The sequence below is a fragment of the Erinaceus europaeus genome, chromosome 11 (assembly GCF_950295315.1).
Source record: "Erinaceus europaeus chromosome 11, mEriEur2.1, whole genome shotgun sequence".
Classification (NCBI taxonomy): Eukaryota; Metazoa; Chordata; class Mammalia; order Eulipotyphla; family Erinaceidae; genus Erinaceus; species Erinaceus europaeus.
In genome coordinates, this window is record NC_080172.1 from 18,806,803 (window position 1) to 18,822,141 (window position 15,339).

The 15,339-nt window shown below is 34.6% G+C and overlaps 1 protein-coding gene across 1 annotated transcript in view; it reads right to left on the reverse strand.

Moving 5' to 3' along the window:
* The window catches only part of KIAA0825 (KIAA0825 ortholog), a 427,876-nt gene that overhangs the window by 366,909 nt on the left and 45,628 nt on the right, over positions 1-15,339 (reverse strand). Inside the window, exon 3 of the mRNA XM_060201180.1 lies at positions 2,605-2,773. Coding sequence (XP_060057163.1) covers positions 2,605-2,773 — 169 coding nt within the window. The remainder of the gene's footprint in view (positions 1-2,604; positions 2,774-15,339) is intronic.

Consider the following 15,339-nt stretch of genomic DNA (forward strand, 5'->3'; position numbering starts at 1 on the left):
CTCCTCTCTCTGTCTTCCCCTCCTCTCTCTCTGTCCTAACCAACAACAACAGCTATGACAATAATAATAATAACAATAACAACTACAATAAGCACAACAAAATGGGAAAAATGACCTCCAGGAGCAGTGGATTTGTCATGCAGGCACTGAGCCCTAGCAATAACCCTGGAGGAAATAAATAAATAAATAGTATAGGAAAGCTATCAGGGGATGAGATGGGATACAGAGTTCTGATGGTGGGAACTGTGTGACATTGTACCCCTCTTAGCCTATGGTCTTGTCAGTGTTTCCATTTTATAAATAAAAAAAAAATTTTAAGTATAACATCCAATATCCATAGTGCTTTATTATGTAAAAATTATCCTTCTTATAATCTGGGGCTTATTCATAGTGAAAAAACACTATGATGTTGATATCTAAAAACCCAGTTTATGGGGGCTGGGAACTAATGAGCAGCACAACTAAATTTCATGCCTGAGCTACTCAAAGTCTCACTTTCTATCCCCAGCACTCCTATAAGCCACACCTGAGTAGTGCTTTGGTAAAGCAGTAATAAAGAAAAAAGCAATGTGCAGATAAGGACACCTAGTGTAGTGTTCTTTCCCAATACTACACATGATAAAGCTCACAACCAACAGTGGATGTCCTGGGCTCATTTTCCTCTACCAAGTCCTTTATACTATATTTTAGAGAGAAACAACATACATTGAGATTTCTGAAGCTTCTTTTTTTACCTCTCTATTAAGTTTTCTTAATACCTCTGAGAAGGAAATGTCCTTAGATATAGGTTAGGATGTTAGAATTATTATACTGTTATAAGGCAAATAAGTGATACCAGTGTCTCAAATTTAGATCTTTTTAAATCATTCACTCAATAATTGTAAATATTTGATCAAGCAAAAAAAAAAACAGAAATATTTGATCGAGCAAAAAAACAACAACAACAACAACAAAAAAAAAACCAGATACCAGAAGGTTAAAAAGTTTAGAATTACTGTTTAGATTTTGAAAAATATCTTCAGTATAATTGTTATAATGAGGACCTTTGTTTTTCAGTTAAGATAATTAGTCAACACAAAATTTTCAGTAAAAAAAAATGGATAGATAAAAATGCTGCCAATGTTGACACTTTTAGAGTGTGATAAACTTGATAATAAGGTTGTTTTATTCTGGGTCTGTTTAATAATTTGCTTCTTCCCTTAAGATAACACAATCAATTACATTAAAAAAAAAAAAACAGGTCTGAAGTAAGTCTATCAGTCTAATGAATTTGAGCAAAACTAAGGCAGCCTTTGCCCTGCAGTGAATAGAGAATGACTTATGTGTGACAGATTAAAAGATAATTAAAAGCTTTTATTTTTTAATTAAATGAGAAAGCATTATTACATCAATATTAATGAAACTCAATACACATGGCTTTTAATAGAAATAAAAGAAATAACTATATCCATATTTATTCTTCAAGGCTCCACCTTCAAGAGCTAATAGGTGAGAGGATTTTAAAAGAACAAAGCTTCTGGGCACACAGTCTTGCCTTCTCTTTTATTACTTTACAAACGTTAAAGAGACATCTGCAATAATAACAGCCAAAAACTGTTTTCATCTGATTCTGTCATCCTAAGCCATCTACAACCTCAAGATATTTTCCACATCTGCCTTAGTCAATGTTTGATGTTTAAATAAAAAGAGTGCTTTTATTTTCTAAATTAAAACCATAGTTACAGAAATACTGCTTTCTAACAATTGTGCTCAAACGATTTTTGAAAGCTAGCATACCTGGCAGATACAGGTGTGATAATATGACTTTTAAATAAATGCTGGAAAAGTCTCTCTAAAATTAGAGCAGTACGTACCAAAGTTTGTCCAATGTAAAAATCCTTCATCAATTAACAGTGGTTTTGTTTAAAATACTATCTTCACTGTAAATAAGTAGGTATGCCGGCTGACTTGGAATGAAGGAAATGATAGACAAAGCAAGTGCTCAAAGACAATCTTATATTTAATAATGAGTCCAGAGAAAAAGAATAGTTGTGAAGAGAGACCTAACAAAAATATATGAACTTCTCTGGTAGAGGATTATGGTATATATCAATTAATTTGTGGTGCTTATATGGTGTAGATCACACCAAAATTACCTGATAATTGTTTGATTTCCATTTATATAAAATTTCTTTTTTTTAATTTTTTATTAATTTTATTTTTGAGACAGATGCAGACACATACACACACAGACACACAGAGAGAGAAACAGACAGAGAGAGAGAAACACCAGAGCACTGCTCAGCTCCGGCTTATGATGGTGTGGGGGATTGAACCTGGGACTTAGGAGCCTCAGGCAGGAGAGTCTGTTTGCATAACCATTATGCTATCTCCCCCACCCAAAATTTCTTTTTTGTATTTTTTAAAAATTTTTTACTGTCAAAAAATAAGAACAAATAGCTCATAGTGGACGTAGAAAGAAAAAAAATGTATACAACCCTAGATATGGCAGCTTAGTAGATATGACAGATGTGGTCACTAAAACAATTATTTATATACAATAAACTGCATTCCTTGTTTACCCACCCAGTCCACTATAAAGAAAAAATTCTTTTTAATTTTTACCAGTGCTTTGAGGAATTTTTTCAAATCTCCATGGGAAACAGAAGGTGACCTTGATGAAATATAGTCATAGTTATTTAACCATACGAAGCAGTCACTTGTTGTTTGTAGCTGCACATCTGGATATTGTTTGTTAACTTCAAACTGTATTTCTTTAATGCAATGTTCTATGCTATAAAAAAAAGAAGAGAAAAATTATTTGGGGAGGAAGTAGATATAGACTCTATCTCATATTATCACAGGTCCTACAATATTTATATAATTGATATATATATATGTATGTATGTATATATATATAGTTGATAACCCATAAAATCATCAAACACTCATATCATATAAAAAGGAGCAACAAAAAACTATTTCTTTATCCACATCTGAAATCTAAAAATTCAAATTATCTGGCAGCCTCATTTTAAGTGAAATACAGGAAATATGGAATGTAGCTACTTAGAAGTGACTACACACTTTTGTATCAGAATAAAAATCAAGTATAAATATAGTCCGCTGTGATTAGACTGAGACCTAATAAGCTTGGCACTAATAAGAAGGCACCATAAATTGTCTAATCAAATATTTACTACTTAGGCCTATATATTCTTCTCTCCTACCCCCTATTTCACTCTCCTCACTTACTCTCTCTTCTCAATTAACTACACAAAAGAAGCAAATAGATATATCTCTTAATCTATTCTAACAGCATCAGCATTATAGCCAGGCTTTGATAATCTTCATAAGAAACACTGTATACAATTGGCCAAAAAATATATAACAACTAAAGGGCAATTATTTTGCCTATGACAACCATTATTAGAATCATCAAGCAAGTAAATGCAATAAATCTTAAGGTTAACTTAGACCCCACTAAAACTCTAGGTCTATTTCCTCCCTAATTTGAGGCCAGACCCCAGAAAGCTAATGCTGGTTTGGATATAACAAATGACACTCAACATTTTAGCAACGGGAAGAAAGTCTAACCTTGTCAGATAAGGAAAGGAGTGCAAAAGCTGGGTAAAGGCAAAAGACTAGCTCACTTAACAATGGCCCAACCCATCACAAAGGAGCCCTAGTCAGGGAATCCCTTTGACTCCCACATAGATACAATGACGTCTTTCCACTGGTCACTTCCATTTGGAACAATATCATAAATCCACTTATGGGCCTCTCTAGGAACTTAACCTCACTATAGACTAACAATGGCAGGGACTGCTTCACTCTCTGAATGAAAGCTGGGTCATCCCACTTTGCCACTAAAGATGTTCCTGAATTGAGTGTAGCCCTGAATGTTCCCAGTTGTGACCATGAACTATGAGCACAGACTGACAAGGACTCAGAGGTTACACAGGCTGCTGTTCTAAGTATGAACATATATGGGCCCTTGATCAGATCAATGGGGTAAACAGTAAATGGTATTTATATACTTTCCTCATATTTGAGAGCTACTCTCTGCCCTAATCTAGCTTTCTAGCCCTATTCTTAACTCTAACACCATCTTCCCAGACAATATTTTTGGTCCACCTTCCATGTTAGCCATCAAGCTCAGGCAAAAACTACATAGTCATGGGCCACTTGGAAGATTCCTAAAATCAACTTACTAGATTCTTTCCATCCAAAGGTCGTTACTTTCATCTATTCTATTCCTACTTTGTGATTCCTGTTTATTAAACATTTTGTCCTGCTTTATATTTTACTGCCTTTCAGCCACCAAGTTGTAGATGCTGCTATGATTCCATCCTGACTTCCCTGAGCAGATGACTTCACTAATGTGTCCTGTAGCCTGGCCTCTCTACAGCACTACCCAACTAGGGAATATAGAAACAGACTGGGGTTATGGATTGACCTGCCAATGACCATGTCCAGTGGAGAAGCAACTATAGAAGCCAGAATTCCCACCTTCTGCATCCCCAAAACTATTTTGATCCATATTCCCAGAGAGGAAGAAATGGTAAAGGAAGATGATAAGAGGGCTTTGAACTTAAATTCCAACAAGACACAGGGAAAGAAAAGGGGAAAAGAATGGGGAGTCTGGTGGTAGCGCAACAGGTTAAGTGCACGTGGCATGAAGCACAAGGACCAGTGTAAAGATGTTGGTTCGAGCCCCTGGGTCCACACCTACAGGGGAGTCACTTCACAAATGGTGAAGCACGTCTGCAGGTGTCTATCATTCTCTCCCAATCTCTGTCTTCTGGGCCTCTCTCCATTTCTCTCTGTCCTATCTAAAGACAACATCAATTACAACAACAATAATAACTACAACAATAAAAAAGGGCAACAAAAGGGAAAGTAAATAAATAAATATTTTTTAAAAAGAAAAGGGAAACAGGAAGGACATTCAGAAGTAATAATGAGTGTAGGTGTGACTTAAAAGGAAGAGAAGGCAGGACCATAGGAAAAAAGTGGGAAAATAGATAAGATAGATAGATAGGTAGATATAGAAATAATAGTTAACTCGTAGCTGTGACCTTGGGAGAACTACTGCAATTTTCAATGGAGGAAATGGGGACACAGAACTCTGATGGTGGGAATAGTGTGTAATTGTACCCTTGTTATCTCATAAATCAGTAAATCAATATTAAATCATTAATAAAAAATAAGAAGAAGTAACGGCTCATTTGACAGGCAATAGATGAGAAGTAGAACAAATGCCCTTGAGTTTGAGGATCAGAAATATATATTAGCTACTAACAGTTAAATGACTATAGAATACGAAAAAAGTTTAATCAATAGAACATTAATTTACAAGTCAGTTATCAAGAGTTTTAAGTTTTAAAAGTGTATAAGATAAAGACTATCACTACTGCTAACTTGCTCTGCCATTACTCCCCACTCCCAGAAAACCAAATACATATTTAAAATGACATTTTAAAAGAGTCAAAGGAAATAAAGTAAAAGGTTAACAACAATCATGCTTGGGTGACAAAATTAGGTGATTTTAATTTCATCTCTACTTTCTAAAATTTAGAAGGCATAAAAATGAATCTCTTCACTTACAAAACAAAAAAAAAAAAACAAGAACTAAGAGAATTGCCCAGTTGAATTTTACAATATATACATTTTAAAAATTCCATTCAAAGTATCCTTAGCTCTAATACAAAGGACATACGATATGCTACTTTAATTTCATCTCAAAATCTGCACATCCATAACAATAGGTTGCTGTGGGGCAAACTGCTGACCTCAAGCAGAATGCAATCTATGGAGCCACCTGGATGTGACATATTATTACCACCTGATGGTAGCATATTTAAACTGCAAGAGAGCTTATAAATAGCAAAGTTCTCTTAAAGATGAATCTCCTCGCTCAAATTGATAGCTTTGTATTTATCTTGTAATAGTACTAAGAAAAATCTTTTACTTAAGAGGTTACCACTTTTTTCCTAATATCATTACTATGATTTACATATTCCATGAGACAGATCATGTAGCTTATGGAAATCAAACTCTGATTATTGAAATTGTTATCATATGAAAGACTTCAAAATTCTTCAGGTATGGGCTATCTTTAAAATATATATACCACAGGGGCCAAGCGGTGGCACACCTGGTTGAGTGACCTGTTACAATGAACAAAACATGGGTTCCAGCAGTGAAGTAGTGCTGCAGGTCTTGGCCTCTTTCTCTCCCTCTCTCTCGCTCTCTCTCTCCCTCCCTTACTCTCTCTCTCTCTCTTCCCCCTCTCTCCCTCTCCTCACTCCCTCCCCTCCCCTTCCTTCTCAATTTCTCTTCATCTTTACCCAATCAACAATGCATTAATAATATATATTTAAAAATATACTACAAAAATTTCTGGAAGATTTTCAAGAGATGACAAAAATTCAGTAAACTCAAACTGAATTACTTTGAGACAAATACATCTCTGAGAATCAAAGAGCCATTTTAGGGTAACAAAGACTTTATAAAAAACCAATACTTTCTCATGCCACTCAATTTCCTAATGGGACAGTCCTATTTAGGAACACTAGTTCTGCCTCATAAAATATATATATATATATATGTTGGTATCTTCTAATTCTGCTTTTAAAAACCCCTTCTGTTTCATTTGGTTTAAATCCCCCCTGCTTAACACTGCATTCTATTTACATAACCACTGTATTCTATTTACATAACCACTGCCGTCTATTTACATAAATCACTTTTACATTTACATAAAGCACCACCTTCCCTCCAGGGCATTGGTGGTTTATTGGTAGAATTTTCACCTGCTCCACCCCCTCTCCTTGTCACACCCTGATCCTCTCCTTGTCACACCCTGATTTTCACCAGTCACTTTTCTCTCCACCCTCTCTGCGTCACATCCTGTTCACACCCTACTTGGGAAGTATATATAAAGACAACATTGTTCGTTTTAGTTAGTTGTTAGTTTAGTCTAGCTTGGTATAGATTGCATGAATAAAGAGATACTGCCTACAGCTCAACCATGAGTCCCTGGTCGTCTGTTACCCGCCCGTGAAGCCAGCCCGGCAAAAACAACATATATATATATATAATTTAACTTACTAATTTGTATGAACTAAGCATATGCCATTGCTTTCTCAAAGTTCTTGTTAGTTCTAATAACATCCTCATTTGTCTCATTTAATGAAACTAATAGATTACAACAATGAAAATCAGGAGGGCTTAGCATTTAGTCTACTTAATTCTGTCTCAATCAGTACTCATCTTTTAGACTAATCTCTAACATTTGAATCTGGGTAGAGGCCAATAATTACAACTCATAAATATGGCAAAGACTAAAGAGGGCCAAAATATTTTAGTAATTTGTCCAAACACTGATAAAAGGATTAAACAACTGCATTTCAAATGATATTCCCCATTGATATAAACTGAAACAATTAGCTTGCTTTTAAAACATTTTTGTTACAAGTTTTAAAATTTCAGAACTCAGTATCTCCACCTGATTTTGTTTGTAATTAGTGAAATATTTTCTCATCCTCCCATTAGCACTGTCCATTAATTTTGCTTTAAAAATTCAATTGAAGTCTAGAAATTCATTGCTTGACTGTGACTTAAGAGTATATTTTAAAAAATTAAAGATGTCAATTTGATACATCTTACAATATCTTCTTTAACTGAGATGAAAATTAAATTTAAAATTAATTTTCAGTACTTAAAAAATAACATAAGTTTATAACTATGAATAATAATGCTGATATGGACATTAATCTGGGGTGGGAGCAGGTTAACATATTCTAGGATTGGGATGATACAAATTCTTAGCCTGGGCTTTCAGAAGTAACATGGCTCTTGTCTATTTCAGTTAAAGTGTTTCTACACTACATAAAATGTTTCTTTGGAAGCAAGCTCAGTCATGATAAAACAACTAAGCCAATGCAGCAAACAAAAATCCAATTAGTTCATTTGTTATTAGATGTCAAATATAGACAAAAAATTGCATAGCTCCAAAAAGCTAACAATCTACCAGTCCTTGTGGCCATTTTTTTTTTCTTTCTATTTGATAGGACAGAGAAGTTGAGAAGAAAGGGAAGTAGAGAGAGAGAGAGTAGGAAAGATGTATGCTTAAAGACCTGCTTCACCACATATGAAGCGTCTGTGGGTGGGGAGTGGGGACTTGCACCCATCTTTGAACATGGTAATGTGTGCATTTAACCGGTGTGCCACCACTTGGCCTCCAGTGACCATTTTTAGAAAAAGGTTTACTCTGCTGAATCCTTAATCAGGCTTTTTTTTTTTTTCCTTTTTCTTTCCAGAGAAAGCTGATGTGGTTAAGACTGGGTTAGATCTCAAGGCATCAGGAAAGATGAGTCAATCAGAGCAGAAGCATCTAATTGTCAGGGTTCAGTCTCCTTATAATATTCTCTCCCCTGTACTTGTCTGCAGCATCCCATTAAAAATAATTGGAGTGATATTATTCAGCAATATCCTCAAATAATAATTCTTTATTACCTTACACTAAGATCTTAAGAGCTAGTGAAGGTAGTACAAGTAAAATATAAGATTATATTAGCCTTTTGTCTGAAGTAGACATATAGTCTCCCATTCTGTAAGGAGTCTGTTGGGGGAGATAGAGAGGGAGAGAGACAGAGAGACACCTGCAGCCCCGCTTCACCACTTGCAAAGCTTTCCCCTTGCAGGTGGGGACCTAGGGCTGGAACCTGGGTCCTTGCGCATTGTAACATGTGCACTCAACCAGGCGCACCACCCGACCCTCCCACTGGTTTATTTTTGTCTCAGTCTTTCTTGCAATTGGATGTGTATTATTGAAGATATAAAATGTAGGTGGAAAAAAGTGCTGCCAATATTTTCCTCTAGGTATTTGATAGTTTCTGGTCCCAAAAAAATAAAAAGAACTCACCAAACTCAGCAAAAAAAGTAAAACATAATTGCAAAAAATGCTGGAGAGGTTGTGGTGTCAAAGGAACTCTCCTGCACTGCTGGTGGGAATATAAACTGGTCCAACCCCTGTGCAGAGAATCTGGAGAACCCTCACAAGGCTAAAAGTGGACCTACCCTATGACCCTGCAATTCCTCTCCTGGGGATATATCTTAAGGAACCAAACACACCCATCCAAAAATATCTGTGTACACCTATGTTTATAGCAGCACAATTTGTAATAGACAAAACCTGGAAGCAACCTAGGTGTCCAACAATAGATGAGTGTCTGAGAAATTGTGGGACATATACACAATGGAACACTACTCAACTATTAAAATGATGAATTCACTTTCTTTACCTCATCTTGGATGGAGTTTGAAGGAATCATGTTAAGTGAAATAAGCTAGAAAGAGAAGGATGAATATGGAATATATTCACTCATAGACAGTAGCTGAGAAATAGTAGCAGAAAGGGAAACACAAAGCAGAACTTGGACTGGGTTTAGTGTATTGCACCGAAGTAAAGGACTCTGGGGGCACAAGTAGAGTTGTTTCATGTCCTGGTGCATGATGGTAGAGGAGGACCTGGTAGGGGAAGGTTAGAGCAGTTTGCAGAAAGTTGAGAAACTTTACACATATACCAACTACTGTATTTACTGGTGACTGTAAGTCATTAATCCCCCCAAATAAAAAAAATTAAAGAAAATTAAAATTATACTTTAAAAAATGTCTGACCGTTTTGATGCTGTGGTCTCTCTACATTTTCCCATTTATTCTGCTAACTATTATTTGTCTTTTGTTTGTTTTGTTTATGTTTTTGTTTTTTACCAAAGCACTATTCATCTCTGTGTTATGTTGGTATGAGGGATTAAACCTGACACTTTGGAGCCTCAGGTATGAGTCTCTTCACATAACCATAATGCTATCTCCCCTGCTTGCCTTTTTGCTATCTCCTCCTCCTCCTTTTGTAAGGTCTATTGATCAATGAGGTAGAGAGAACTAGTGCATCATATGATACAAGGGACTGAACTTAGGATCTTATATTTGAGAGTACAATATTTTATCCATTGCACTACTTCCTGAGCTACTGTCTCTTTCTATCTGAAAATGTTAAATTGGAGTGGTCAATTCCCAGTGATGACAAGAAAAAAAAGTCAAACACTTTTCCTCGATACAATTTATTTAAAAAGAAAAACAAACAAAAAAAAAAGGTCTCACACATGAGTTATACCACTGCTCCTGGGCCATTTTTTTCATTCTTAAAAAGCATAGATACTAGGGAAAGAGAGAGGCAGATTAGGAGTATGGACCAACCAGTCAACGTCCATGTTCAGTGGGGAAGCAATTACAGAAGCCAGACCTTCCACCTTCTGCAATCCACGACCCTGGGTCCATGCTCCCAGAGGGATAGAGAATGGGAAAGCTATCAGGGGAGGGGGTGGGATTTGGAGATTGGGTGGTGGGAATTGTGTGGAGCTGTACCCCTCCTACCCTATGGTTTTGTTAATTTATTCTTTCTTAAATAAAAAATAAATTTAAAAAAAGCATAGATACATCTAAAGAAGGAGAAAGAGGGATATACAGTCATAGTCCACCATTAATAGAGGTTCTTCTAGCTTTTTGGTGTTCCTATTTGGTGCCAGGACTCAAATCTAGCATTTTATGTTTGATAAGGCATATATTCTATCAGGCAAACCATCTGCAAAACCTTGACATAAAGTAGCTATTGGTTTCACCTTTTATACTATTCACCCCTATCTATTAAAGCATCGGTCTAAGGGAAGTATTGAAAGTAAACATTGTAGGTTGATGGAAAAAAACAAACATTCACATAAAAAGTACAAACAATAGAAACTGGAAAGTGACTGTCTTTTACTGGGCTCAAAGACAGACATAGAAACTTCAAGTATTCTCTCCATATGTTCAGGTATTACTTGATAAGATATGAGAAGAGGTAGGGACTTTGTCAGATGCAATACAGAGGAAAAGAGAGAAGTCAGCTGGTGGCACACTCATTAGAGCATATATGTTACCATGAACTAGGACTGGGGTTCAAGCCCCTACCCCTCACATGTAGAAGGGAAACTTCATGAGCAGTGAAGCAGTGTGCAGTTGTCTCTCTCTCTATCCCTTCTCAATTTTTCTCTATAAAGAAGAAAAAAGAAAAAGAAAAAAAGAAAAGAGAAAGAATGGCCACTATGAACAGTAGACTCGTTGTATAGATATTGAACCCCAGCCATAACCTCCCTGAGGGAAAAGGAAAACACAGAAAGTTAAAAAAAAGAAGAAGAAGAAATAATAATTTTCACCTTTTTAATAGTAAGTAAATTCAGATGTACTATCAGAAATAATACAGAACAGATTTTGAAATGACTTATTTTCACTTTATATAATTTGCTATGGCTATGAAGCATCATGTGTGAGTCCATCTCCATTAGCAGACCTGTGCTTATGAGAAACCTAAAGCTGATCAAGATTTTTTGTACTTTCAGGTCAGAAGCTCTAAAGTACCAGGTTCGATCCCCAGTACCACTATAAGCCAAAGCTGAGCAGTATTCTAGTCTCTCTCACACATGTACTTTCTCCCTCTCTCTCTCTCTCTCTCTGCCTCTTTCTCCCATTAAAATAAAAAAATACAATTAAATATATTTATTTTGGCTTCTTATTCAAGTTCTTTAAGCAATTATATAGAAACATTTAAAGAAATATGCCATATAAATTCACTATATTGCAAGTTTGTGAAAATATGTATAATCTATTGAATATGTATCTTTTACAAATAAGTATGGCCAAATTTATAAAAATCAATGTTCTAACACATTTAAAGTTAATTTTCTCTCCCAAACTTCATGCTTTATATTACAACAAATGATATTAATTCATGGTAGTATTTCTTACTCATTCTATAGATACAAAGAAAAAGTTACAATCATGAACCAGGACCAGAAGAACTTATACCCTAAGGTACAAAAATTACCATAATTAGAAATCACAAAAGTAAACTATTAATAATATAATTATTTTAACACACATGAACACTACAAAAAGGGATTCAGTATAATACTGTTAAGTCAAAAAGAATTGTTGTATCTTAACATCCCATTAAACAAAAGTTCACTGAGATACATCAAAAGGTATTTCAGCATATAGTTACAAATAGAGTCTACTGAGTACAACATTGATAAGCATTCCTCTCTGGCAGGTTATTTACCTTATTACCAATGCTCATATACATAGACATATTCACTGGCACTGATTTCCACTGTCAGATCCACAAGTCCTCTTGCACTGACTCGAATGGAAATGAGGATGTAACAGTGAAAAGGTTCTCAGAGAATGACAGCCTCTTTGGAAGGGCAGGTGAAGGTTCAGTGACCTCTGAGCATTCTGGCCCATTCTAGTGAATCAGTGCTTTGGGGAAGCAAAAGACCCTGTGGCTCATAAAACCTGATGATATTAAGGAAAGGGAAGGAATTCACACTTAAATGTCAGGGTCACTGCTAGAAATACAACTTTAAAAATTCAAGGGTGAGGAAAAATATCATATTTAAAAAATGAATTACCGATTTTTTTCCCTTTTAAAAGTACTGAGAAAACCCATATCATATAGATGTTCATTACTTATTCAATGTACACCAATGGGAGATAAATAGAACTGCTAGAATACAAAAATGCCAAGGGTAATTCAACTACTACAGTGTAAGTGTGGCATAACTGATTCGTCATGACACACAATTTTCTAAAAGCTATTCTGTTAGAAAGCAATAAATGAGTACATAAATGATTTATACTCTCCTGAACCATGGTTATTATTCAGTATTTTATTTTAAAATATATATATACCCTATACTATTATGTTTATTCTCTAGGGTATAATAAAAACATAATTGAATTTGATGAAAAATAGACTTGATTCTAAATGTAGCATACAGCACACACAGCTACTCCTTATTTTATCCCTGGTGAAGATCAATGGTCACTAGAGGTGGTTCTGTTCTAGGTGCGTTTTAATATATGGGCAATAAAACTTTTTTAATTTAAAATTATATCCTTATGCTCCATATCATATTTTCTTTTTAATACAAACATCCGAGTTTTGGCCTGAGAAACAATTTATGAATGCAAAACCCAATATTTTAATCACTGTTTTACTTCTAAATATGATTTCTTATTGACCAAGTAGAGCAGGAAATTAAATGAAGATTGTCTAGCACATAAACATGAAGCAGCTTACAACAAAGGTGTTAGACTTCAGGACTTGTTCTGTTGTAATGGTATCTAAATGGCATTATTAAAGGAGGAGGCTACCCTTTAAAATACTTAAAAGTTTATCTAAACTCTCTGGAGTTTAGATAAATAATTTATTAACTTGTGTAAGCTCATACTATTTTAAAAGTTTCTTTGGGTTTGAAATGTAATATGTAAATATGTAATACAGGGGACTGCAGTGGTGCACCCAGTTAAGTGTACTTAGCAATATAAATTATATTGTACTATTGTACTATATATTATAACGAATATATAGTATATAGTATTATGTGCAAAGATCAGAGCAAGTACCCCAGTTTGAGCCCCTGCTCCCCACTTGCAGTGTGGATGCTTCAAGAGAGATGAAGCAGGGTTGCAAGTGTCTATCTTTCTCTCCTTCTCTATTGGGCTCCTCTTTCAATTTCTCTTTGTCCTATCAAGTGAAAAGAAAAAGAGGGGGAAAAAATGGCCACTGGGAGCAGTGGATTAGTAGTGTCCCCACCCACTGACAACCCTGGTAGAAAAAAAAATATATATATATATCATATACACACATATACAATATATAAATTATAGAAATACATAAAGTTTATTATATTTATACATAGTTATATTAAATATATAGGTATATTTATAAGTATATCTTATTGAAAGTGAAGTCATATCTGTGTTTAAGTGTTATAGCGTTTAAAGTGAAGCCATATATGTGTTTAAATGTCATAGCTTTTAAATATATGTATATTGTATATTTTAGTTTAATAATATATTAACATATAGAATTTTCTTAGACCCATTATATCAGACAGACTGATTTTTATACTCCTAATGTTCAACATATATTTAAGGACAAAATTAACAATAAAAGTCTTATTTTTTCCTTTTGAAAATAAGGGAAAAGGTTTTTCTCCCTTTGTTTCCTTAAGACATTCAGAAATTCATAATTGTAAGTACTTTGCAATTCTTTAGTGAATCTCTTGAAAGACTCTAGACAGGTCTTTTGTCCATATTCTGAATCATTACTTTCTCAAAAAAAGTAAGAGCCATGATTTAAAACGCTCCACTAACTCACAGTTCCTGTAGGAGAGTAGGAGGCTAAGCGTTGTGTGTGCCTACTGCCAACTTACAAAAACCTTCTTGTAATAAAGATAAGAAACATCTGTTTCTATTTAGGATAAAGTCAATTAACTAACCCAGGTTTTCTATAACAATAACAAAGTTAGCATGATCTAAGCATGACAATGGTGCTATGAAATTCTCTGAGCACTAGTTACAAAATTTTGAATATATACATACATGTATGTATACATATACATATATATAATAGTTTGTAGCATTTAGGCTACATAAAGCGGTAAGGCTCTGTCTTTGTAGATTGTCTGATGTAAATTGCAGCCTGACTTAATGTCATATAGAATAATAAATATATTTTAGTTTTTGCCTTTGTAGAAAGAATGTCGGATATGGGAGAAGATTTTGTTTTTAATTACAATTCTCAAACAATATGCTATCTTTTGAATTCATGTTACTTATGCCTATTATAATGATGATGACAAATTAACTATATTCTCATGTAAAGCATGATGGAAAAATGAATATTTCACTGCCTCCATATAGTTTTATTTGGCGATTGCATGTAACTATACCTTAAATCTAGAAAAAAGAGTTTGATGTGCCATTATACAAAATAAATTTCTGCTGTTGTTTGCATGTATGTAACCCATGTTGGGTAAGTCATGAGAACCTTTGACCAACATGGTTCAGATAACTGCACACAAATGCATACAAAGACAAGAGTCCTTGCTATCAGAGAACAAAGATTAATGGAGATATGCTCAGTGGTCTCTGCTTCCTCTCAGTATTTGTAACACTAACTTTTAGAGTAGATGATGAGGATTGATTTGACTGAGACACTAGCCTCCATAGTAAGGAGGTCGAAAATGACAGACTTTGCATAAAATCAGGTATGTTCTTTTTTGTTTTTAGCAATTCAAGTACCCACTATCCTTACATTACCATTTTATTTAAGTATCTTTCAATTTTTTCCAATTTTGGCTTACACATCAAGTAAGAATGCTAAACCCAAAACACATTAATGAAAAGAATATGACATTAATACTGACAAAGTAAAAAATGAAAATCATTACTTAGCAATTCAATGAA